The sequence below is a fragment of the Gopherus flavomarginatus genome, chromosome 3 (assembly GCF_025201925.1).
Source record: "Gopherus flavomarginatus isolate rGopFla2 chromosome 3, rGopFla2.mat.asm, whole genome shotgun sequence".
NCBI classification, from domain to species: domain Eukaryota; kingdom Metazoa; phylum Chordata; order Testudines; family Testudinidae; genus Gopherus; species Gopherus flavomarginatus.
Window position 1 is genome coordinate 112,753,566 of NC_066619.1, and position 27,094 is coordinate 112,780,659.

The 27,094-nt window shown below is 40.1% G+C and overlaps 1 protein-coding gene across 2 annotated transcripts in view; it reads right to left on the reverse strand.

Annotated features, from left to right (window-relative positions):
• KDM4C (lysine demethylase 4C) overlaps nt 1–27,094 on the reverse strand; it is a 443,189-nt gene that overhangs the window by 15,035 nt on the left and 401,060 nt on the right. For both annotated transcript variants that reach the window (XM_050943102.1, XM_050943101.1), the window contains one exon: nt 23,081–23,251. In XM_050943102.1, coding sequence (XP_050799059.1) covers nt 23,081–23,251 — 171 coding nt within the window. The remainder of the gene's footprint in view (nt 1–23,080; nt 23,252–27,094) is intronic.

Here is a 27,094-nt window from a genome sequence, read left to right on the forward strand (position 1 = left end):
TATTTGCACTGTAAAAATGATAAAAGATAGTATTTTTCAATTCACCTCATATAGGTACTGTAGTGCAATCTCTTTATTGTGAAAGTGTAACTTACAAATGTAGGCTTTTTTTTAATACATAACTGCACTCAAAAACAAAATAATGTAAAACTTTAGAACCTACAAGTCCTCTCAGTCCTACTTCTTGTTCAGCCAATTGCTAAGACAAACAAGTTTGTTTACATTTACGGGAGATACTGCTGACTGTTTCTTATTTACAATGTCACCTGAAAGTGAGAACAGGAGTTCACATGGCACTTTTGTAGCAGGCATTGCAAGGTATTTACCGTGGCAGATATGCTAAACAGTAATATGCTCCTTTATACTTTGGCCACCATTGCAGAGGACATGCTTCCATGCTGATGATACTCGTTAAAAAAATAATGCGTTAATTAAATTTGTGACTGAACTCCCTGGGGGAGAATTATATGTATCCTGTTCTATTTTACCTGCATTTTGCCATATATTTCATGTTATAGCAGTCTTGGAAGATGAACCAGCACATTCTTTTTAGGAACACTTTCACTGTAGATTTGACAGAACGCAAAGAAGGTACCAATGTGAGATTTCTAAGGATAGATACAGCACTCGACCCAAGGTTTAAGAATCTGAAGTGCCTTCCAAAATCTGAGAGGGACGAGAAGTGGAGAATGCTTTCAGATGTCTTAAAAGAGCAACACTCCAATGCGGAAACTACAGAACCTGAATCACCAAAAGAGAAAATCAACCTTCTGCTGGTGGCATTTGACTCATATAATGAAAATGAACATGCATCGGTCCGCTCTGCTTTAGATTGTTATCGAGCAGAACCCATCATCAGCATGCATATATGTCTTCTGGAATGGTGGTTGAAGCATGAAGGGACATATGAATCTTTAGCGCATTTGGCACATAAATATCCTGTGATTCTGCCTACAATAGTGCCATGCAAACGATTGTTCTCACTTTCAGGTGACATTGTAAACAAGATGTGGGCAGCATTATCTCCTGCAAATTGTAACCAAACTTGTTACAATTTGCAATTGGCTGAAGTAGGACTCAGTGGACTTGTAGGTTCTAAAGTTTTATGTTGTTTTATTTTTGACTTCAGTTATTTTTTGTACATAATTCTATATTGGTAAGTTCAACTTTCATTATAAAGAGATTGCACTACAATATTTGAACTAGGTGAACTGAAATATACTATTTCTTTTGTTTTTTACAGTGCAAATATTTGTAATAAATAAATATAAAGTGAGTAGCGTAAACTTTGTATTCTGTGTTGTAATTGAAATAAATATATATAAAAATGTACAAACATCCAAAAATATTTAAATAAATAGTATTCTATTATTGTTTAATCGTGCAAATCACGATTAATTTTTTTAATCGCTTGACAGCCCTGCTTATCACCTATTATTTACATCCATGAGCTATAAACTTATTTTGTTGCTAGAAACATCTCCTAATCCCCAGATGTAGTCCACATTTTGATTCAACCCATGAGCCCAAGGAAGTGCAAACTGCATCCCACTGAGCTTGTTGAGGTAGCCGTGCTTCGGTGGGCAGGGATATCCTCACAGGAGGACAGATGGCAGTACAGCCACTGCCATCCCTTAGGGGCTGTCTCAGGGAGACAGCTTCAAACCGTGCTCAGCATGGCACAGGAATCTGGCTGGCGCAGTCTGATGAGATATGCTGAAAGATGTGTGCTTTCTGATCCCAGTCCCTCATAGCTGGCTCCACCCACTGTCCTGGCTGTGCTATCCAGTTGCAGACCTCCCAATATTAACAGGGTAGTAGGCAACCTTCCTTGCTACACTATCCTGCTCTTGGTGAAACTGAAGGTCCACAGCCTGGGTTCCAGCAGTGGAGTTATTGAGGTGTCACCTGTACCAGACTAGTTCAGGGATTCTTAAACTCATTAATTGCATGAACCACATCTTAAAGGAAACCCTCCAACAACCGCTTTTCCTCCCATTTATGATGGTGCTGAAAACACCATGTATCATGCTTTTATTTTCCCTCCCTTACTTTTATTTATTTAGAGTTATAACATAAAAAGAAAAACAAAGCCTGCCTGTGTGTCTTGGACATAATTTTAAAAACAACTATACAAAACCATCAGCTTGTCTAAAAAACAAATGATCTACTTGTGGTATCAAACCAAACAGTACCTCAGTGTAATTACAAATACTAGCCTTAATTGCTTTTCTTCCTCCCCACCTTCCAAAAGACAAGCTTGCAGCCTATGACTGCATAACATTCCTGGGATAAGGGCCATAACTGCTAATATGGAAATTTAACAGAGGGAAGGATTTAATGTATTTCAGTTACTTTTAGTCCAATTTACCAGCTAAAACTAAGGAGAGCCAGCTCTATGATCAGCCAGCTGTCCAGAGAGCATTAGCAAATGTTTTAAGGATTTCAGTGATCCAGGGTACAATTTCCAGGAACCGCCGTCCTAGATAGCCTGTATTCCATTCCACCGTGGAGTTCTTTACTTCTGTCTATTCTATCACTGGTGCTTTTAATACAGTCTATTGTATTAACATACTGTATTATCTTACTATTGAAAAATTGATTCCCACATTTTCTTCAGGGGAAAGGTTACACACATTTCTTAGACAGACCAAACTGGATACTGTTAATTTGAAACATCTAATCTGTCAGATGTATAATTAATAGCCAGGCACCAGAAAAACGGGATCCTTCTATCTCTCCCTGTACCACATGTAATAATCTCCAGACTCAGAAATTTCTGGGTTTGAAGTGTAAATCACATGCATTTGCTCTAGAGTTTCATATATTCTGTGCAGTAAATGAAATTGTAACACAGCTCATCTTATGCCACATTAGTGGATCTAACCTGCTGGTACATAAAGCACCAATCAGCTGTGGAATATCTGAGTCCATCTGTTTATGGTGTTATGAACATTCCTTTATTATCTTAAATCACAGAACTGCAAACATTTTCAAGTTTTTTGTATGTGGCTGTATAATCTAACTTGTTTTATGCAGCATTCAATTTTGGGTTCATTAACTACTTTTCCAATAAGAAAAAATAGCAAGTAATGCTTTAACAATAGATATCAGAACAATATTTACTGAAATATCATATTTGGCTCCGAATACAGTGACCAACAATAGAACTGCTTGTTCAAATGCTTGTGAGCCTGACTCTATAGTGAGAGTGACTACTTTCCATGACAATATACTGGGAAGCAAGTCAGGGGACTTTACTAACATTTTCTATAGTGTCCCTTAGTGTTAGTATCAAAGTGCTATACAGATCAATTAAATCTGAGTGGCAAAATCCTAGCGGACCTCATGGAGTGTGAAGGACTCATGAATACTACACGTTCTATGTGTTTGTCTGGTTGTTGTAAGTGGGTTTACTATATGAAAACATGGGGTTAATTCAGGAAGAGTTTGACTGCATGTAGGAACTAAAGAGAACAAAGGTTCATTGGCCAACATGCGTTTTCAAAATCCTTTTTCTCTCATGTTACATACTTTGTTCCTACTGTTGAAATTAAACAACACTTTGGTTCAAGAAGTCCGTCTCTTTTCTGCCTGTTTGCATTGAGCCTCTTGTGGAATTAACCCCATTTTTATACAGTAAATCCATTTACATCAAAGAGATGAACGAATAAAACATATAGTATCTGTAAATTATTGTGGCACAATCTCACCTCCTTCACATGCAGTTTTTAGTTCTTTTTGCTCTGTTTATGGGCCTGATACAAAACCAATTCAAGTTAATGAAAGGCTTTAACTGGGACTGAGTCGGGTCTCACAGGACGCTCTGTTTGGTACATACAAATCAATTTACTTAAAAAAAAATATTCCAGTGATGCTGCAAGAGCGCTATCAAACAGCAAGGTCTTGCAGCATGCCCTAAATTTGCTTAGGCGTTGGAATAGCCTATTCATCTGTAGGAGCTCATTCTAGAACTGAAAACCCTTCACCAAGCACAGATTTTCCTCACATCTCCGTTAGGCCCAATTCCGGAAAGCATCCTTATGCAGGAAAACACACACATGCTTTCCTGCTTTGCCTTGCAATACATAAGTATGGCCATTCTGATCTTAGATGAGATGGAGAAGATGATTCCTGAACAGAAGGATTAGTATGTAGACCATTCTCAAAGTATGCCAAAGATAGCCGCTTTTTGGATATTTCAAGTTCCATTTTAACTGTTTTGCCTGTCAATATCATTACAGAGTTTGAAATGAATATATTAGTAATTAATTTGGCAATGATACACCTATACGAGCCACTGGGTACTTCTGGGCTTTATCCAAAGCACTATAGATTGAAAAATGAATACCTTCCTCTGCCATATCTTCAGTGAAGTCAGATTAAAAAGAACATTATGTGATGTGGTCATCAGAATCAATGGGACTAAAGTTCAATGCCCACAAGAGCATCCTCTGTGGATGTGGTTCATATTGGAAGGGAGTAGCTAAAAGAAGCTGCAAGATAAAGTGGAAGGGGAAGAAAAAATACTGTACTCTTTAATGTTTGTATTGTGCTGTATTGTCTTGCGAGTAAGGAAGAAGTTATTTTATGGTTAAGAATAACAGAAAATATTAATTTAAAGAAAATTTTACCTAAAGGATACCAAAGAAAACTAACACAGGAAAACACTGGTATAGTCAAAGAATTTTATTACAAAAAGAAAATTTGTGTTTAGCATTTTTTCAGCAGGGACGGGAAGTCAGCTGTTGTAGATAAGGGAATAAAATGCAAAGGATCTAAAAGCTGTAACAGGTCAATAAATCAATGCTCTAAGATTGTACATTTCATCTTAAATAAATAAAAAGCAAAAAGCTTTCCAACAAATACCTGTGAATATTCTTAACTAGCAACAAATACCACAGATACATTCCCGCTGAATTTACCAGCAGGAAAAGCCCTTCATTAAGCTGGGTAATTTTCTGCCTTTCAACAGTTAGTTTAAAACTCAAGAGGCTTGGTCCTTGGGATTAAATGAGTTCCTACCCTTTCAAATTTGCTTCTCTTTCTGTGACTGGTGTGTAAAAATGCATTAGTCAATCAAAGGCAGGGAGACCATGGAACCATTGTTACACTTGATATAGTAGGAATGACAATGACCCATTAGAATTTTTTTTTTTAAACAGGGGGAAGGTGCAGGCTCACATGGCACCTTTTGGGGAAAAATGAATCAATTCATGTCCCAAATTTATGTACTGCAGCAAGGCCTGTAAACACTAGTAGAAAACCATCCCATTCAAAATGAGGAAAATGCCAACCATCGCTTATTCTAACTGTCAGAGAGCTGCCTCAGCAGAGCTGGATTTTGTTAATTGTTTTGATGCTACTGTAAAAAACTGGCTCAGTATGTGTGGTCATATGTGTACCCATATGTAGTGTACCCCTGGGTGGCTGACTCAAGTGAGGATAAAGTGGTTTTGGTGATGGTCTCAGATTTGATCCTCACTCCTGACAATCTTGGTGTCTGTATGTAAGCAGCCACAGGTTTGTTGGACTAGAACAGGGGTTCTCAGACTGGGAGTCATGAGGTTATTACATGGAGGGGTTACGAGCTGTCAGACTCCACCTCAAACCCTGCTTTGCCTCCAGCATTTATAATAGTGTTAAATATATAAAAAAGTGTTTATAATTTATAAGTAGGGGGTGTCATAAAAGATGGTTAAGGTTAATGTCTCTTTTACTAGCTCAGTAAACCTTGAACACCTGACCGGAGGACCAATCAGGAGACAAGATACTTTAAAATCTTGGTGGAGGGAAGCCTTTGTCTGTGCTTTTTGGGTTTTTTCTTTGTTCTCTCTGGGTTCTGAGAGGGACCAGACATGTATACAGACTCTCCAATTTTCTGAAACAGCCTCTTCTGTTCAATTTAGTAAGTACCAGTTAGAAAGGTGGTTTAGTCTTTTGTTTTCTTTATTTGCAAATGTGTATTTTGCTGGAAGGATTGTATCTCTGTTTGCTGCAACTTGTATTTGTGCTGGGGGGGAGGATTCTCTCTAGTGTCTATAAGCTGAAAGACCCTGTAACATTTTCCATCTTGATTTTGCAGAGACAATTTTTACTTTTTTTCTTTCTTTTATTAAAACCTTTTCTTTTTAAGAACCTGATTGATTTTTTTTTCTTGTGTAAGACCCAAGGGGAGAGGGTCTGCACTCACCAGGGAATTGGTGGGAGAAAGGAGAGAAGGGGGGAGGAAAAGCCTGATTTCTCTCTGTGTTAGGATCACTGTCTCTCTCTCAGGGAGAGTCTGGAAGGGGGAGAGAAGTGGGGGGAAGGTGAATTTCCTCTCTGTTTTAAGATTCAAGGAGTTGAATCACAGGGATCTCCCAGTGTTACCCAAGGAGGGGAGAATCTGGGAGGAAGGAAGGAGGGGGAATGGTTTATTTCCCTTTGTTGTTAGACCCAAGGGGTTTTGGGTCTTGGGGTCCCCAGGGAAGGGTTTGGGGGCCAGAAAGTGTCCCAAAACACTATATTTTTGGGTGGTGGCAGCTCTATCATTTCTAAGCTAGTAATTAAGCTTAGAGGGGTTCATGCAGGTACCCCATCTTTTGGACGCTAAGGTTCAGAGTGGGGAATCATACCTTGACAGGGGGTCACACTCAGAGGCTTGCTGTGTGAAAGGGGTCACCACTACAAAAGTTTGAGAACCACTGGACTAGAACATCTGGCCTGAACAGCTGTATTTTACCTCCCACTTAAGCATGCAATGGGTGAGGGGCCTAGCTCCTGACTGGGTCTGAAAATTGGATCTGAAATCCTCTGTCATACTGGAGGGGTAGCTGGACCAAACTGTAGTGGCCATGTGACCTCATGCCGCTCCCACACCTTTCCAGTCCTTTAGCACCCAGGGACACCCCAGCTCCTGAGGAGAGTAGGAGAAGTGGGCTCCAGGAACCTCCCAGTCCCCAGAAGTGTGGGAGGATTAGATCTGGTCTTTTGTCACTTCCTGAGCAAGTGGAGCTGCATGAAGATGGGATCTAGGCTTCCCCAAACTGCCTGGCCCCTGCTAGGGATGGTGTTCTTCAGCCTGGCCTCCTCTCTGAGTTAGAGCTCAGGGCTGAATGTGAGGCAAGGAGACTGTTGGGCTGGATGCAGGAAGGAGAGCTTGGAGTCGGGTGTGGGGCGGGGAGGTCATGGGGCTGAATGTGGGGGGAAGAGCACGGATCTGGCTGAGGGGCAATGAGGTGGGAAAAACACGGAGATCAATGTGGGCAGCAGGAGGGGAGTGTGTTTAGAGCTGTGTGTAGCAGGAGAGAGCTTGGAAGTGGGTGCAGACCAGGGTAGGGAGAGCTCTGGGCTCCCTCCTTAAGAAAATTCTGTTTGCACCCTTGCTCCCACTCACACTGCTGCATGTGCACCCTGTGGAACTACTTATAGCAAGCAGAAAAAAATCAATTTCCATCTTGATAAGATCAGAACTTTTTTCTGCAGAAGATTGCTAAATCCAGTTCTACCAGCTGCTCTCACACAGTGGGCTTTGAAGGGAAGAGGAGGATGAAATATTACATTGTAAAAGATACATACAGACGGTCATGCTTTCAGGACTCAGACTGACTTCCATAGTCACCAGAATGTTATTGATTGCTAGGAGAGGGTGCCTTTTTTCAGAAATGCCAGGTATTTCTTGAACAGAGCACTATAACATTCAGGTGTCTATAATAGTAAATGGAGATTACAATTTCCTTTGCATTGGCTAAAAAAATAGATTAGGAACAAACTGAAAGATGAAATGTACTACAGCTACTGGAGAAAAGCTGTCTCTGGTACGCAAAAGAGAGTACACTGGAAACATTGTTCATGTTTATCACTCTGAAATGTTGCCTCTGTAATCCTGCCAAGATCCGAATAAGCATTGGTTCTCTCTCTCTCTCTCTCTCACACACTCACACACACACAGAGGTTCCAACACCTGACTTTGTTGAAATTTCTAAGTTTATACTCATGAACTGGCAAAAGTGGACCTATCTTGCTAAACTGGCTCTTTTCTCTGACCTTTCGAGGTTCCATATTCACTACAGGTCAGTTTTTCTGTAATTTATTAAATAGTTTTTATGTACACTACAGAGAAGGGCCATACTACAAACTTTTTTTGTAGTTTACATAAAGAATGACTATGCATTATTCACGGTATGCATCACCTCATTTGAGAACATGGCATTAACAGAGATAGTGACGTGTAAGAAATCAGGTTCTCCATTATATTAACAGAGGGCCCAATCTAGCAGCCTTTACTCACATGGGTATACCCATTGATACCAATTTCATTTTAAATAGTCAGTGGGACTACTCACCTCTGTAAGGCTGTAGTGCTGGGACCCATTTTTTTTTAATAGTTTTGTGTTATGCTGTACTGAAGCTCTTAAAAACATTTCTTCCTGTGTCAAATATATTTGTCTCCTGGCAAAAACTGATGCCCCATCACTGCCCTTGCCATCCCTTCATCCCATTATGAAAAAAAAAAAACCCAAAAAAGGTACATTTCTGGCTTATTCACATCCTTGTTTTTCACCAATATAACTGATATGAATAATATTAGTGTGGTCCTGTCAAGAGGTTGTTAACTCATACACATCTAATGCCAGTTAGCTACGTGGGTCTATAATACAGCAGCAGAATAAAAACATGGGATGGTCCTGTGGCTATGGAGGTGGAGGAGAGTTATTTGCTGGGGAAGGTGTGGTGCAGTGTTTTTAAATAGCTATTAAGAATCTGTATGAAATTCATTTTCCTTCGATCATAACAATTTAAAGACAGGCCAAATTTTGAGCCTAACTTTGAAAGTGGAAATTACTTGTACTAATTAATTTGACTCAATACATTTTAGACATCTAAATACATTTTAGCCATCTAATTTTGCATTTTGATTTATGCACAATTTTTGTTGAAGTAAATATTTATTTTATTGAGCTGCATCATTTTCAGATAATAAAAGTACAAGAATTGCACTTGACCATACCTTGCCTAACTCAGCCTAGCTCAGACTACTTGCTGGAGGCGGTCTCTTTGAAATATCTCCACTCTAACGTGAAGTGAAAGGATTCCTGAAATGTTTATACTGTTATGGATTATGGGATTTTAATTGTGGTAACGCACAGGCATAACAATATGGGTTTGAGTTAGAAAAATGATGTTGATAACCAGTGGCCCTGATGTCCTTCTCAATCTTTTTGTTTTTCTTTCTTTTGTTGTTAACTGCATTGATATGATCATCTATGGTGTTAGATTCTCTTTTCAGATTTACTATACATGGGGTTCTCAAACTGGGAGTCGGGACTCCTCAGGGGGTCATGAGGTTATTACAAGGGGGTTGCGAGCTGTCAGCCTCTACCCCAAACCCTGCCTTGCCTTCAGCATTTACAATGGTTTTAAATATATAAAAAAGCGTATTTAATTTATAAGTGGGGTCGCACTCAGAGGTTTGCTATGTGAAATAGGTCACCAATACAAATGTTTGAGAACCACTGGACTAGACAACGCGGAACTCTGTGTTACCACATGTTGTACCACGTACTAAAGAGGCAATACTAAATCAGCCCCGTCAACTATGATAGATATACATACCTGTGCATGCAACACAGTACTACCTCTACTAACTTATCTTTAGCCAAAGCTGTGCAAGTCTCCCCCGAAATGTGCGAGGAAGTAAGGGAAACATCACAATGTACAGCCCACTCAGTGGCCATGGAGCAGTAGGTAATAAAGAGTTCTACACAGAAATACAACATAGAACATTGGGTCTAGTTTTCAAAATCTGGATGCGTACAGCCAGGCACCTAAATCTGTATGCTAGCTGTTGATTTATGTATTTAATTATGAATCAGTTGAACTGGGCTCCTAAATCATAATTTAGGGCTTAACTTTAGGTAACTAAATTTTAAAGCTGGAATGATTATGAAGTGTTATTATAATTAGAAAAAAACAACAACAATAAATTATGAACATAGAAACTGAAGTTAATTCTTCAATGAGTGGGTTAGTACACCAGACACCCGCTGTGCCTCAGTGCCCCAGCTCCCTCCTCTCACCCTCCATAGGACCCCACAATCTTCCAGAGGCACAGTTTAGAACACATCCCACTATTTCAGAAGGCACTATCACCACGAGCAACAGGCACAGTCCTACAAAACCTCATAGTCTGATGATAGCAGACCAATATGTGTGTGAACTTTTCTCATCACCGACCCTGGAATCACTTATTTCTATCACCACCAGCTTTCTTCTCATGTACCACCCCTCTGCCTTCTTAAATCTCTCCATCCTGTCACCAGGTATCACACCCTCCTGCTTTCCATTTGCTGGCTTCAGTCTCTTCTTACTTATCCCTCACTCTTTTTGCATCTCTTCTTTATGCTCTCTTCCTTAACTCTCTTGCTATATTGAGCAGACCCTCCAGTCCACATGCCTTCTAAACCTTCACCTCACCTCTACAAACTACATGCTTTGCCTCTTGTAGCTCTCTGTAAAATTACATGCTCTTTTACATTATGACACAAATTAAAAGTAAAATCTACTAAAATCAAACTATTGAAGATAAACTCTCCTGTTCCCCTTATATATATATGGTGCTCCCAGAAATGCTGTTTAAATCCAGAATAACTGTTCAATGTAAGATGCCATCCACCTAACCTTTATTTCCAAGAATGGATCAAGCCATGGCACTAACTCATCAAAGCCTTTGAATTTAGGTACTAAGTGGTGAAGTTTCTGAAAAACAACCTGCAGAGTTTGCATAATGCCTAAAAGCCAATCAACCCTATTATTCTGGAGCACTGAAGTCAATTTAGCTGGAGGATAATCTGAGTGTGCCACAGCACTCACAGAAATTAATTATATACACCTTGACTGGAAATGGCTACTTCAGAACAAGCCTAAATAACATGCAGAAAATTATTTGGAGGCTGAGGTCATCTTATTCTCACTGAAAGGTTTTCAAGCAAATTTACAAACCTTCTCCAGGAAAATGCTCAGAAGCAAAATATCAGCGTGGAAGCGCTATAAAAATCTATAGAAATATCATTATGGAACCAGCATGTACGGCTGCTGGACTTCTGCATACAAATGGTCTTCCAGCTGTCTTTAGATGAATGGTATTAAGTTATAGCTATAATTTTTCCCGCCTGAATTTAGAAATTTAGCTTAATGCAGTATCCTACCATGCAGCTATCAAAATGCCCTCATTAGCAGACTGCTCTCTGTAGTAATGGAAATTATTTGCAGATTGTTTCAAACAGGGGCTTAACACAGTATAAAGTGTGCGGAAGGGGGACATAAAGAACTGAACACACGGCGTGAGAGCTGTATAAAATACAGGGGAGAACAGGGCTCATGTGGCAGATCTGCAAAGGTGACTCAACTGGGGTTCCCTGGGTAGAGAGAGCATCACCAAAGATTGAACTGAAATGTAAGCAAGCCCATTCTGTTAATGCACTTAATACAAGCTGTCTCTTCTGCTTATGTTAGTTTAATGTGCATGAGCTTTCAGCTTTGGTGTAAGTGATTAAGCCTACAGGTGACTGTTTTATAAAGAATACGACAAACGTATTTACTACTAACACCTCTGATTTAGACCAGCTTGTCAGATAGACAGGTACGGCATCATAGTTGAGAAGAGTGAATATATTTTCTCATACCATTAATTGGAACGGAAGTAAGAAAATGCAAAAACTCTCTGCACACATCTCATGATGTCAAAATGCTCAAACAATATTTTGCTTTGGAAAATTGATCATGGACAGTTCTCATGCAAATTTCTGAAATCCAAATCCTAGCTTTTCATATGTTCCATGTCATGTTGAATGAAAAAGAGTGGTAGTTAATATGCCACAGCCAGAATTTATCTAAACAGGAACAGCTATTCATACCGCAAGAAAGCATGTTAACATCCAAGATAGCAGGCCTGATTCACCATAGTGTTACTCTGTTTTTAGACTGGTATGACTTCACTGAAATCAGTGAAGCCACATTGGCATAAAACTGGAGTAAAAGAAGGGTGACTATAGTGCAGTGAATTAGCTGTATGTATTCCAAGGACAATCAGAATGCACAGTACGAAAACTATACTTAAACTTAAACTCTTGTCCTTAAAATGTTAATGAACCTTCTTCTACACACAACATGTTATGTTTTCCTTAGAAAGAAAACAGAAGGCTGGATTAAGCAATCATGAACGCCTTCTAATGATTCTCTTGATATTTGTTCAGTTTAAACAATTAATATTTCAGCTGCAACATAATCTTTCATTGATCACCAAAACACCCATTAATAGCACCAATAGACGTTTAAATTAATGATAACTGATAGGTGCAGACTGACACAACTTTCCACTGAGTGGTGACTATTCTAATTGGAATTGGAGAATGCCATTTGGAACACTTCACTACTAAGCACCTGTGGTAGGTGCCACACTAGGAGCTAGCACAGAGCACAGAGATAGATGGGGCCTAAATGTGGGCTACACTATGCCCTGAAAACACAGACTCTCATTGTGGGTGGTGCAGAGGTGCACTGCATCTCAGGGACACCAGAATACATTGTGCACAATGCCTCAAGTACAGGGGAGCCTAATAGCTGAATCACCATTTTTGGGGGTGCAATATGCTCTCCCTCACACAGTGCCACTTGTCTCACCCCTTCCCCATCTACTATGGAGAGGCTAATGTTGCTGCAGTTCCCTTGTACTCAAGAGAGCGTTAGCACCAGTTTATGCCCAGCCATTGTATGTGGATGCATAGGTTAGATGGGGAAAGCCTCCGACTTCCTCTGCCTTTCACACATACGTGTGTCTGGACACAATCTCCAGCCCCAGAAAATGAAGTAGGAGGTGCTCCCAATCTGGCCAATGAAAAGGGCAGCACCTGGGGGCTATAAAAGGTCAGGGAGAGACCCAGGGACCGAGAGTCAGGAATAGTGGTAAGAGTCAGTCTGGAAAAGCCAAGAGACTGAAGGAGGTTTCTGGTGAAAGATGCAGAGAGCAGAAAGCTCTCTGTAGGCCCTGCTTGGGAAAAGGGAGAAATTGCCTAAGAGACCATAGGGTTAGGACCTGGGAGAAGGCTGAAGGCAGGAGGAGAAGCTGCAGAAGCAGAGGGAGTTGCCTGTTGTTTTTAGGCCAGAGAGCCAGAGTCAAGGGCTGTAAGGGGGCTGAAGGGAGGGGAGCAGTGGAGAACTTTACCTGCTAACATCTCCAGGGCTGGAGAGCTGGACCCAGAGAACAATGAGAGGACCAGGGGGAATAAGGGACACTCCCATAACAAAGATGCTCCCAGCAGAGAGTCTGTGCGGGTTTGTGCTGGGAAGAGTGGGGCTACACTCCTGTTGGAAGGACTGGGGTGACTGTCCCTGGTACAAGGAAAGGAGAGGGTCCTCTGGGTGGGATTGCTACATGACACCTTGGATTGCAGGGGATGCAACGAAAGGTCTAAAGAATGCAAAACCAATAAATGGTCAGGAATGATCACGAGCAAGACCCATCCCTTCCCAGTTACAAGTGCTGCCAACTTGACTTACCATTCCTAGCTCCCAATCCCACACTAACAAGTTCAGTCAATTGGATGAACTAGTTGCCAAAGCTATCCTCCTACACCCTTGAGCCTCGTGACAAAATCATATAATTTGTTCTCTTAACCAGAAAGACATGGCTGGTACAGTCACGCCTTTATTCTTTCTCTGCATATCAGTTTTAAAAAATAATACTCTCCACATCTGCAGTGTCTTTCACCCAAAGATCTGAAAGTTTTACATATATTCATTTAGTCTCTAAATCCCTAAAAGCGAAGGAAGTACTATTCTCCTCATTTTACAAATGTGGAAACTGAGGAACAGAAAACGACCTGTCCAAGGTCACACAGCAAGTCAGTGCATGAACAGAACATGGGTCTTCTGGCTCCCAGACTCTTCTTCAGTCATAGCTGCCAACCTGCCAAGAATTTTGCAGGGACATTTCGAAAAATAAGCCTGAGACCTGGGCAGCATTTTTGGATCCAAAATAATTTTAGGTTTTTTTTTTTCTTAGAAAGGTGAGAGAGAAATCCCCAGGAACTATCATCCTAAAATGTACCACAATACATGTTCATCCTCCAACAGCACAACTCTCCAGCAACTCCTGGGTTACTTGGAAAAAATTCTGCTTTTGTCATGGTTCCCCCTTCTCCACTCTATTATATTGGCTCCCACTATAACCCCCACATTTTCCGTTGCGTCCCTCCTGCTGTCCATAGCTTCCACTATGCTCTTCACGATCCCCATGACCATAAGCAACCTCTGACTGCTGAACAAGAGACCGATAGGACAGGCCACTGTTGTTGACAAACATGGATCAACCACTAGATCACAAACACTGGCTTCTGAGCCCAACTTTTAATACTGATGTTTGTATGTCTGTGATATACACATTGCACTTTTATTGTCATAAGCTAGGATTTCATATAGTGAACCAGGGTACATGCTTGCTATATATAAGCTGCCAAATTTAAAATCTAAAAGGCAATTAAAGTTCAAATTGTGCCATGACTGGGAAAAAATAAAGCACAAAAGCTTGTTTTCACTTTTATAATTCTCTCCAGTAGCATTTGCTAAATATTAGGAAGACTGATCTTTTTCTTAAAAAGATGATTTTACAGATTATCTTAATTTAACATCTCATCTGAAGTCAGTTCTATCAGCCTTTCCATTATCAAGTTAGACTATTGTTAGAAAAAAGAGGAAGTTCTATACAGGAAACTGTGATGAGATGAGATTGAGCTTTATAAAGCCTCAAATGTAGGTAGATTCGAAGTTAAAGCTGGCCGTAATTTACCCTATATTCGTTGTTTATGCTTAACTATGATTCTCCTGTATTTGTAGTGTATCACAGAACCAAAAAACAAACATACAAACAAAAAAGTCGGATTCTGCTCTCACCTACACTTTGGGTAAATCACGAGGATTCTCTAGAAGTTAATAAAGTTACACTGTTTTAAATCAGCCTGAGGTCAGACTCAGGCCCCTGGAATTGTATGAGCAGCACTGCTTGGGCCCAGGGTGTTACGTATGAAGTGCAGTCTTCACCGTGACTCTGCTTGTTTAGGTTTTTTTTAATAAATTTACGTCCAAACTTTTAAAGTACCTCAGAAATTCACGTCTGTGCTCTTCGGTGCGTGTAAACAGGGACTTGAGCATGTAAAGAACAACATTCTGTGTGCCGGATTTGTAAGTGTCAATACAAGATTTGCAAGTGCAATAGGGTGCTTATACAAATTACACAAATCATTATTAAATGTGTTCCTTAAGGTTAATTAAGGGTCAAAGCCTTCTGACTTTTGAGTAAATGTGATTAAGCAGACAGAGAGGGTCAAGCAGACAGAATTGTGCTCATATTCTTTAAATCTAATTTTATTAAGTATTTTCCTATTTTCTTTTTAATTTTAATCCTATCACTCCACCAACTTTAGAAATAAAGAAGCAAATTCTGCCCTGACTTTCCCTCAATCTGCTTACCATCACTGTAGTCACTGGGGTCATATGAATTGTACAGAAGGCAGATTTTTTTGAACGAAGATCATTACAAGTAAGTTCTTGTTAATAAAAAAACAGTCCTTATTTTGAAACTGGATCCATGCAGGCAGATCCTTGTGCCTTGTGGAGCTACAATGAAGTCAATAGGGGTCTGTACAGGTACAAGGATCTTCCTATTCACATCTGACTGTATGATGAGCCTCAGTGCCCCAGCTCATTAGGCCTTCTTTCTTGTCGTGGCCTATGCATGGAATGATTTCCCAGACCAAGACTCGCTGCTTCCGTAAGGTCCACAAACACTAACTCATGTCCATCAAATTTCCACATTTGGTTGGAGAGAAGCCATGCAATGTTCCAAGTTACCACTGCTCACCATGTTTTGTATGCATGTCTCTGTTTTTCTTCTCCTTGGGGCAGAGGCTCTCTTTATTAATTTGCCTCCTGCATAGCACTGAGCACATGTTGTTAGCAGTTAAATAATAAACAATAACAGCAGTCTCTGAGACGATACATGCATTGCGAGATAGGACCTAACTTGGTTGAGCTCTGAAGCCCCAGCTGGTCTGACCTCAGTCACACTATTCATGCTGAATTACACTGCCTGTAAATCTTTGATGAAATAACAGACATGAGAGAAAGCTAAAGGAAACTTAAAATGTACTATTGTTGCCATCTTTGTTATTCCTTGTCTCGTGCATATTTGATTCGCACAAGTCAATGTATGTTACTGTTTTACCCAGTTAGTTACTAAATGCTTTTCTATCTAGCAATCGGCTGGCCCAACTAATTAAAAATTCTGAAGTAGAGAGTTTGCAGTTTTGCTATGGGTCATTTATCTGTGAGGCATCATGCAAACTTTATGTCTAATTTTACAGGGAAAAGGTCATTTTCAATGGGTAGTACTACACTATGCCCTGAGTTTACATATACACCACTACCTCGATATAACGCCACCTGATATAATACGAATTTGGATATAACATGGTAAAGCAGTGCTCCAGAGGGGGGAGGGGTGCTGCACACTCCGGTGGATCAAAGCAAGTTAAATATAACACGGTTTCACCTATAACGCAGTAAGATTTTTTGGCTCCCAAGAACAGCGTTATATCGAGGTAGAGGTGACCGTGCAATTAGATGAAAAATTCAATTACTGGCTTGGGAAAATACCTCTCCATCATTTGAGCGTACTGACATATCACCTCAATAAGTAATCTCTAATAGAAAAGCTATGTGCTGCGCTCCCTACTATCATCACCTGCTGTACTGTTCAATTTTCTTGGGAGTTCATAGAAGAATACATGTGGGGAGGTGGTGGATTAATAAAGCCATTATTGGGTGGTATTGCAAACACCATCTTAGAAGGTCCACTGATGTAAGTGTTGTGACCCCAGTAAGCTAAGTAGGGTTGGCCAGGTAAGTACTTGGATGGAACTTGGACAAAGGTGCTATGGGAAGTGGTGTAAGGGTGCTCAGTAGAGGATACTCTTCTATCAGAATCAGTATTAAACCAATGATCCATCACGATGTTAAGAGGCACTGCACTGTGACTGGAAAGAAGCTAAGGAAAAAAAATCGAATGTCCTCCCCAACTGTGATCAATAAGCATTTCCATATTAAATTCTATAAATGTAGAAGCTTTTAACCTCAACATCCTATCTGACTTCCATCTCTAGTACTACATTCTACATACCTAAATTCTCCCTGCTGTTTGAAACTGGACACAACATTCTTCTTCACATCCAGTATATACGTTATACTGATGGTCACTTTTAAAGAATTGCCATGTTTCACTCCACAGGTTATTGTACCTCAGTGGAGGATAAAGTTAGTCGTATTTTCTCTCTCTCTCTCTCTCTCTCTCTCACACACACGAAGGATATATCCATTTCATAAATTGTAACTATCATGCATCTTTGACCTGCACTCTGCCTAGTAATCTACCTCAGGCTGCACAACTTCTGAGATTACAAACACATGAGCAACTTCAAATAGCCATCAGATGTCCAGGCCAAGAAGGATAATGTAATATTGGGGAATTGCGCAAAACCTCAGTAAAGCTGATGGGCATAACCACCGCCCTCTGTTTAGTATAAATGTAAGACACAAACAATGGAACCAGGTAAGCTAAAACAACAGGAGCCATCACCCAAAAAAATAGGGACATGGCAAGGCTCGAGTCGAGGCTGAACCATGTGGCCCAAGGGGTTTCTTTGTGGACTGACATAGCAAATGCAGGGTGTGATGGGGTGGATTAGGCCCAAAGGCCCCCTGCTGGAGGCCTCAGGGTTCTGCCACATCCACCCCAAGGAAGGAGCAGTGGAGAGGTCCTCCAAGCAGGCTAGAGTGGCTGCAGGGGAAGCAGCCATTCAGGACCCAGGAAGGCCATATAAAAGGAGCTGCAGAGGAGAGCACTAGTCAGTAGCTGCTTGGAGCAGGAGAAGAAAGGACTGCAGGTTTCGCTGCCTGGAAGAGCAGCTGGGCCATGGATGATTTGCTAGCAGGGACCAGGGGAGTATTGAGGGAGCTCTTGGCTGGTTGCTAGAACTGAGCTCAGGGAGAGTTAGAGAGAGACACCACCAGAAGGGTACTGAGACAGACCCTGGTTGACCATGTGCTTGTTAAAATGCAGACAGTGACTTGGACGGAGCGCTGTGTCACTGACAAACCCGCCTGAGAACCACCGAAAGGGTCACTAGAACTAAAGAATGCAGACACGCCCAACGAGAAGGGGGCACTCGCGAGAGGTGGGTGCCAGTGCCGTTACACAGGGGTTGGCACATTCATTAGTGAAGCCATGTGTGAAAGAGAAGTTCAAGCAGCAGAAAAAAATAGACGGACACAAAGAAGGAGCAAAGAAGCCCCAGATAAGGTCAGAAAAGTCCTGGTAGTGTGTTCCTTAGAAAAAAGCTAAGGGAGAGCTTTTGGTCAAAGTGCTAAATGAAGGAGGCTTGGAACTGTAAGTAAAGAAATTACCCCCGTTTGATTCCTACTGTGTTCGGGAAAGAGGAATTTGTACATTCTTTGTACAGGATTGCATCAAATATGTGACTCCATCATCAAATTTCTTTTCCTAGCAGAAACAATCTGCTAGACCCCCAAAATTGGGGTAATAATTTAAGATCTCAAAGGTTCCAGAGACAGAAAGAAAAAATTAAACAGTGGGAAAGCTAATACCATCCAATTATGTATATCAGAGCGTGGGGTCAGGAGTTGTTAAAATTTTCATTTCAAACTCTGACAGCATCACAAGGAGGGTATTCACAGACATTGACAGCACTAGAGAGCTGTAAAGAAGGTCTCTGGTGGGGAAAAACCTTTAAACCCCTCCCCGCAACAAACAAAAAAAGCAACCTCTCAAATTGCTTTGCCATTACACTGACAACTTTTGTTCAAATGCACAGTAACTAAAAAGTGATGCATTCTATTACAAAGAAAGCAGAAGATCATAATTTTGGTGCTTTGTGAAATTTAGATGTGTGCTGAAAGCTACTGTAGCTGTCTTGAAAATTTCAGTGATGTACTTTCACTGTCACATTTCTAAATGGTCCTGTTTCGCTTTTCATGGCCAGTGATGAATTTAAAGTACTGACACACACAGAAGGATGGACCTTAATCTTCACTAATCTCATCACGCTGAAGGCTCTTTTGGGTCCACTGGTAAAAGGAGGTGGTTACATTAGCGTCAGCATAATTCTTTTAAGGGCTCTATGTATCACTGTAGATTTTTTTAAAAAAGGCCCGTGTATTTCTATGGATGTTTGAATTCTTCCAGGTGAGGGAACTCCTATTTCAGAAGAGTTGTAGATCAAAAAAAAAAAATCATCGGTGACTGTCACATATGCTTGGATTGACAGACTGAATCATGTAGCAATACAGCTTTTATTATGGTTCTTGACTGCAGCAGTTTGCATGCTGAGTTTAACTGAGCTGATATACATATTCTTCAGGAATATATCGTTAAGCAGAAATTTCATAGACATTTTCAGAACTTCCCAGAACCACAGTATTTGGGTTTGGGGAAGAAATTCCCTGGGACTCTTGAAAATATCACACTAAGGCTGCTCCAAATTCTCCACCGACAGATAAATGTCTCCTTTGCCTCCTGCAAGAGCCCTTCCTTTCCAGGAGCATTTTGCACTGGTATTCCGCATACTGCAATGACATCCAATGCATTTCCAGGAGCAATTTAGATTGTTTGTTTTAATCTATAAAGACCTTTACGCTTTCAGTCCTGGACATGTTGTCCTATGGCACTTAAGATCAGCTCAGGCAAACAAACTGACAACTCCTAGATTTGTACATGTGGTGGGTCATTCTCAGTGGAGTGTCCTTGACTCCAGAATTTGTTTCCCTCCTTGGTCTGAGACAGTAAGAATTTGGTGACCCCCTAAAGCCTGCTACAAGGCCTATAGGGCTTTCACAAGGAGTGGGAATGGGTCATGTCTTAGTTTTTGTATCAGGTTCATTTTAGAAAATGTCTTTATATCACAAGCTGTACATGTGGCTAAGGCATTTTTGACAGATGTAATACATAAATAGGAAAAACTATATAAATAAACCTGAACCAGCATGTTCCGTATTTAGCAAACTGCCAGGATTTTCACATAGAGATGTGTATGACAGGTATTGAAATACCAAGTTTCACAGCATGTTGTGTTTACTGAAGGAAAACCCAACCCTGACTGGAACAACGGGGAGTATAGAGACACTGTCCAGTGCAGAGTCTGCTAATTGACATCAGCCCCGCATGCCGGGGCAGCATTCATCATGGTGAGCTGAGCTGGGGATGGGTGACAAGTCATAGAGCATTACGTGATGCTCCTCTGAGCAACAGCAAGTTTCACTTTCAACCTGCTGTTGGCAGCACTTGCTGGAGAATACAGCTTATGTACCGGCCACTTTTTTTTTTTTTTTTTAGCAGGGGGTGGGGATCCTAAACAGCCAATTTAACCAGCAGATCTCATCTCCTCTGGGATATGGAGCACCAGACAGTACAATTCGCCAGCTGTTGTCTACCATTCTTCACTGAGCTATGAGGCGATTCTTACCTCCTGTGTGTGTGGGATAAAAAGTTGTACCTGCATCTTTTGCACATCAGCACAGCAGAGGGTAGGACTGAGCCCCCAGTTTAGCAAACGCACTGAGGCTTACTAATTTGCCATTTAATTAGTTTAGATGGTCTAACTGAAGAGTCATTTGTTTGTGACTGTCTTACAAGTTTGAAACCAGAGGTCCCAAATGTGCAGAAAAAAGAGTAAGTAAAAGCATGTCCTAATATACTTAGCAAATGCTAACGCAAAGCAAAGAAATATATACAGAAGATAGGACCAATGGATTCCATGCCTTGGCAACTGTTGAATATCTAGAGCTAGAGAAGAGAGAGTTTTAGAGATGAAGCTCCCCATCTTCCTCCTTACAAATAAATTACTGTGCCCAAACACTAAAATGGTGGCCTGCCTTGCATAAACACAATTGTGAGTTGAGCTGAAATTGTGCTGTGGACTCAACACATACTGCAAAAGCAGAAAGCTCCTGCTATCTTTGTGAGCTAGCTGAAAAGTGAAAACAGATTAGAGAAATAAGTTTCTCAATAGGCAGTAACATTGCTTTCACACCAGATTTAATGACTAAGTCCTCCCAGCGGCACTAACACCTGATATGCACATTGCATGGATTTGCAAGTTTTAGGCCAGGCAGAAGAAAAAATATTCTTTCCTCCCAGTTACTGCTACAGGTATATTATCTCATGAAAACACAACAAGATTTCTCTAAGGAATGTGAAATTTGTTTGGTATTTCCATCAAACAATTATATGTTGTTCATTTAGTATCTGAGAAGCACTGAGGCATATCCAGACCTGATTACATTCCTTCTTAGCTCCAGAACAAGCTATCCCAGTAGGGTGGTGAGCAGTTTCTCATCTCTCCCTTTGATGCTTTGATGCAGGTGCACACAAAAGAGAGGTTTGTGGTAACAATACAGCCACATTTTCTTAGTATCTTGATGATCCTAAATGAAAAGGCCCTGGATCATTACTGGAGCCTTTCAGAATATTTCAAATTAAGGGGTAAATTTTCAAAGTGATGTAAGAGGGATTTAGCTGCATGACTTCCATTAACACCAGTGGGAGGTGAACAGCTAACTCCCTACTCGCTGCTTCAAAAATGTACCCCTTTAAATGTCATATTTCCAAAATACATTAGACTTTGCAATAACTAAACAGTTGCCAAGAAAAACAGAATTATTTCTATTGACAGTATTTGACAGATAACTGCTTCCAGAGACAAGCTGGTTTGTGGAAAACATTAAAGCTCCCAAACATCTTTATAGGACAGGAAGGCTGTGTATTCTGGGGGGTGCAGCTTCTGGAACTACAGCATTCTAACTCTTATGCTAGTGTCCTACACTATCCTACCTCCCCGCAGCCAGCAGAGAACACAGCTAAGGGAAAGGGGAGGTGCATCCTGGCAATCCCTGGCTGCTCTAACAGAGCCTGGGTGTTGTTAACAAGAGGTGCAAGCAGGGCCGGCTCCAGAAACCAGCTTATCAAGCAGGTCCTTGGGGTGGCAACTTGGGAGTGGGGCAGCACTTTCAGGGCTTCGGCAGCAATTCGGCGAAGGTCCCTCACTCCCTCTCGGAGCGAAGGACCTCCCGCTGAATTGCCGCAGATCGCAATCGCGGCTTTTTTTTTTTGGCTGCTTGGGGCGGCAAAACCCCTGGAGCTGGCCCTGGGTGCGAGTTATAACACTTATACCAACAAATCAGCACAACACAGAGAAGCCTCAGGATCAGAAGAGCACAAAGGTGGCTTGACTGAAGCTAAGTGGGTGTAAAATGGTACCAAATCAAATGGTAATGGTTTGCACCCACTCTGCACTTTTATAAATGATTATACAAGGTGCAAGGCAGTGGCGAATGTAATCCAGAATATGTAAGGAAAACGTGCATGTTCCCCAAATAAGCACATCAGGTGTTCAGTAACATTCCTGAAAAACATGGAGGCTTAAGTGCACAGGGGAAATCAAAATCTGCATTGCTTTTAGGACTAAACTACATATTCTTTTCCCTGTTGATTTTTATCATTAATAATGTAATCTTACAAACTAAACATCAAAAGATGTAAACAAGATGTCAGAACAGATTCCTGAGAGCCATTCTTCCCATTACATATTTGAAAACAGGATTTTTCAATTCAGCAAGGAATGTTCTTGTATTATCTCTCAGAGACAGATCAGAATATGTGGAATTCCCATTCTAATATCCTTTATTAAACACATATTTCTTATTTAATTAAAAGAAAGACTTTGGAAGATTAGTTTTGATTAATTTGGTCAAATGGTGGATACTAATTAGAACAACCAAGGTTGGGAAGCCCATTAAAAAAATGATAATTCTCTGCAGTGAAAACAACAAACATGAACTGAATATTAAGTCAGTTATCTCCTTTAGAAGTGAAAGGAAATATTCCCAAAGATTCAGTCTGTTTAGCTATGGCTGTTATTATCCTATTATCAAAAAAGAACAAAAAGAGCAAGTATCTTAAAAAAAAACTTACTACAATATCTTCAGGGAAAGTGTCCCGACTGAAGGAGCCATCATCAAACATGACTTCATAGAAGACTTGAGATGTCACTCCTATCACACTGCAACTATAATATCGTGTGTTCCTGTGTTTTGTGATGACAGTCTGCCCCACTGTGATGGCCTTCTCACATGCTTTGGTTCTCTTGAAAGCAAGAATTGAAGAAACAGTCATTAAAAATAGTCACCACTTAGTTTATCAAAACCATGTCACATGATAAAGTAGTGCAGTGATCAATCATGGATCTCAATTTGGCGAGAAATCTTGAAATGCAAAATCTTCCCTTACTACAACAAACTTTCTGTGAAGCATACACATTTACATTTTATTAGAAAAATAATTACAGCCACAAAAGGTACAGCACATTACTAAAAATATATCTAGTATTATGGTGTTTTGACTCATCTTACAAAACAGGAGAATAATTTAAGCATAACAATTCTGGGACCATTCAGAAATTTTGTTTGCCACTATCTTAAAGCCTTCTTATATCCAGCACCAGTAGAGATCAGACATGGTAGACCAAACATAAACTAGAATTTTATTGAAAGGCACTTCTCAAGCTTTGGATTCATGTTTGGATTTTCATAATGATATACTTAATATTTTGCTCACTGGGATGATATCAATAGATACACATCTCGTTTTTGTGAAAGTGGTCAACAGTGATACAACAGGATTCTTCAGTAACTCAGAAACAATACCATGCAGAACACTCACTTTAAAACTGCAGATGGTATTGTGCAGTTATAATGATTGTCTATTTTATCACTCACCTTTATGATGTAGCAGGTCAGTTATAATCATTGTTTATTTTCATGTTTCCTCTCTAATTTCCCTAAAATCAGCTATCACCTTCAGAAGTGTAGCCAGGACATACTCTAAGGTCAAATTATGCAAAGATTCTACCTCAACAACCATGGGTGTTATACTCCTATTATCGAAAAATCAAAAACAAAAAGAAATAACCACAACTCAAACCCCATATATCAGCAAATGCTCAGAGATGTACATGAGGCAGAAAATTGCGCACATCACTTCTCAACTAATGCATCCCAGTGTGCCTCCCACTTGCACAGTGAGCTTCACCATCTGGAGAAGTAAAATCAAGAGTTTCTCATCCTAATAAGACATCCTATGGCTGTTCACTAGCTGTAAATCATTTCATATTGGTTGCTGTGTTTGTGTGGTAAACTGTACTGTGTCTCAGGCAACAGCTGGGAATCTGAACTTTTCTGACAACAGGAGATTCTAAAAAGCATGGCATGATTCAAATAGCATTTCTGTATTAGTGAAAATGTTTTGAATTAGAAATATTTATTTAACCAGCTTGAAATACTGTATGACATATACTAAATTAATTACCCAATTTCCTACCACTTTTTCAACTGTCTGTAACCTTCCAAGCAGTAAAATTCTTCAATAAATGTAATAAACAGAAAAGAAAGTACCTGTGAAAGTCTGCAAACTGATGTGACTATAGAATTGTCAGCATGATTATTAGAAGCTGTGTTATGGTCAGTGCCCATGCTCTTTGTTAGATTTTTACATTTTATTTTCAAGTAATTCCCGCAACTTTTTTTAAACAAACTTGGGCCAAATTTTCAGTTACTTCTCTTGCTTTGTAATTTTTGGCACAATACCACTTTCTTGCACCACATTACAGAATGTACACATCTCAAACTTTTGTGTTTCTAAAAACTGAGGGCAAAGCAAGTACAAACTTAGTGCACTAGCACCAGAAATTGATAGACTTCAGATGCACACAACACATTTTCTGGTGCTAGTGCACTAAGTTTTTGTTTGCAAGTGATTTCTCTGAGTAAAATTGTGTTCATGAAAATAGAGGATTGGACTGAGGCCTACTGATGAAGTTATACCCAATTATATTTCTATAGCATTTTCAAGATTACCTGGAAATAATCTCTCTTTCATAATGTGGAAGTAGGGAAAGAACTGACAGGGATTTGCAGGGGATCTTAATGCATGACAGTCTGTTAGCAAGAGTCAGACTAGCTGTTAGCAAGAGTTAGGCTAGCTGTAACCCTAATGACATGAGATTTGTAGAAGCAAGGATTGTGTGAGGCGAGTGAAAAAGAACTGTGTGAAAAGCTGTTGTGACCTTGTGTAGAGAATGTGTAGATAATATGAAATGTAGACTGGCGTCTCTTTAGAAGCGAGAAAAACAAGATATCAGGATGATCTATGTAGAAACAAAATGCAGCTGTTGCGTATTATTGTCTGTAACAAAAGTATAAATGTTTGCTGTAATTGTTTACCTGTTGAGAGACCTGTCTAAGAAGGGGAGATCCTATGTCCTAGTACACTCTCTCCCTGCTGTAGCTGCTAAACAGAATAAAGTATCTGACTTTGCTGTACCCAACCAAAAAGTGAGAACTGAGTTTTTCTCCGACAATAAATTATGTATTATTTAATGGCTGTTTACCTGTTTAAACAGCCATTACTAGTTCTGTATAGAACAACATCACTAAGCCTAAACACAAAACGGTGAAATGAGCCAAGAACTAGTTTACCACTATAAGTTATCATTATATAGGTCCCTCTACTGGTTAACATCAGTTATCACTGTTACACCAAATCTTGAATATTATATAAAAACCCAGGTGTTTGTTTACTGAAAAATTCCAGACTCCATTTATCCAAATGTGTTCAGAAACAGAAATTGAAAGTAGTCACTGAATTACGCATGTGAGTGGAGCAGAAGTTTCTGGTGGACATATAAATCCACCAGGAAGTAAATGTATTAAAAGTACAAAATGTATTACAAGTATGAAGACTGAGCTTCACAAAACAAAAAAACAAGATTTTTTTGTTAAGAATATGCAGATTGGTTTACTGGTAAAAGGTTCACAAAATAAACTCCACAACTCAATCCCCCTACCTCCAGGCAGAAAACCAAATAAATGAACAAAAAATTCAAACCATAGAAAACCCTACTGCATCCCAGCTCAAGGGGATGGAGTTTGGCTTTAAGTATGCTATTTTGGTAGGATTCTTGATTTCTTTTGCAGAAAAACATTGACAAGCACACTGTATAATTGATTGCCTGTCCCAGAGAACATTTCCTGCCAGAAAAGCCTAAGAACTTATTGATGTTAAGAATGTCATTTTTGATAAGAAAGGACAGTTGTTATGCAAGGGGCTCTATCAGATTAAAGAAACAGCTGTGGTATCTTTCAGATTATGGTGCAAATTGTGATTCAGAAAGTGTGATTTTTCTTCAACATAACCCAAGCCAAGGATGAACTAAGATAGCAGTAGAAACAGAGAAAATCTAACACACACACACAAAGCCATCTTGGCCTTCCATATGTAAACTTGAAAAAATAGGAAACATTATGGTATGAGTTCTTGCTCTTTATTTTGGACTGGTGTATTGCTAGCAAACCAGATGCCATCTTATGCCAAGGTCCCCATGCCTTGGATACTAAAAACACATAGCTGGAATCAGTCTGGTTCACCTGTGTGTTAGTACTGGTAAAATCATTAGAGTTATAAAAATGTGCTTAGTGTTTATGCTTTATTGAACACTTGTAAACTGCTACTTGGATTAATATCACTTACAACATCTGTATCTCATATTGTAAGGTATTATTTGAGCTTGGAATGCAGGATCTTGCACTATAAGTCTCTGTAACTGTGTAAATCACCAGACAGGAGAGAAGCATTAGCTAGTGTGAAATACTAGTCTCCAACAGGTGTTATGTCCTGTCCGACATAAAAGGCACAGAAACACAAGATGAAGTACTGTGGAACATCAGAGGGCAAAAGACTTTGTTGATTGCTTTCTCCCCTACCATGAAGAGAAAACATGCAAGTGAGTTCCTTCCATCAGCCGAGTTTGCAACTCTAAGCAGAAGTGGGGAAGGAATAAAAAGCCCTAAAAAGGAGGAACTGTATCTTTATGCTGCTTGGACTTTGAGGAACAAGGATTACTAAGCATAAGCAAAAGATCCCCAGTGCTTA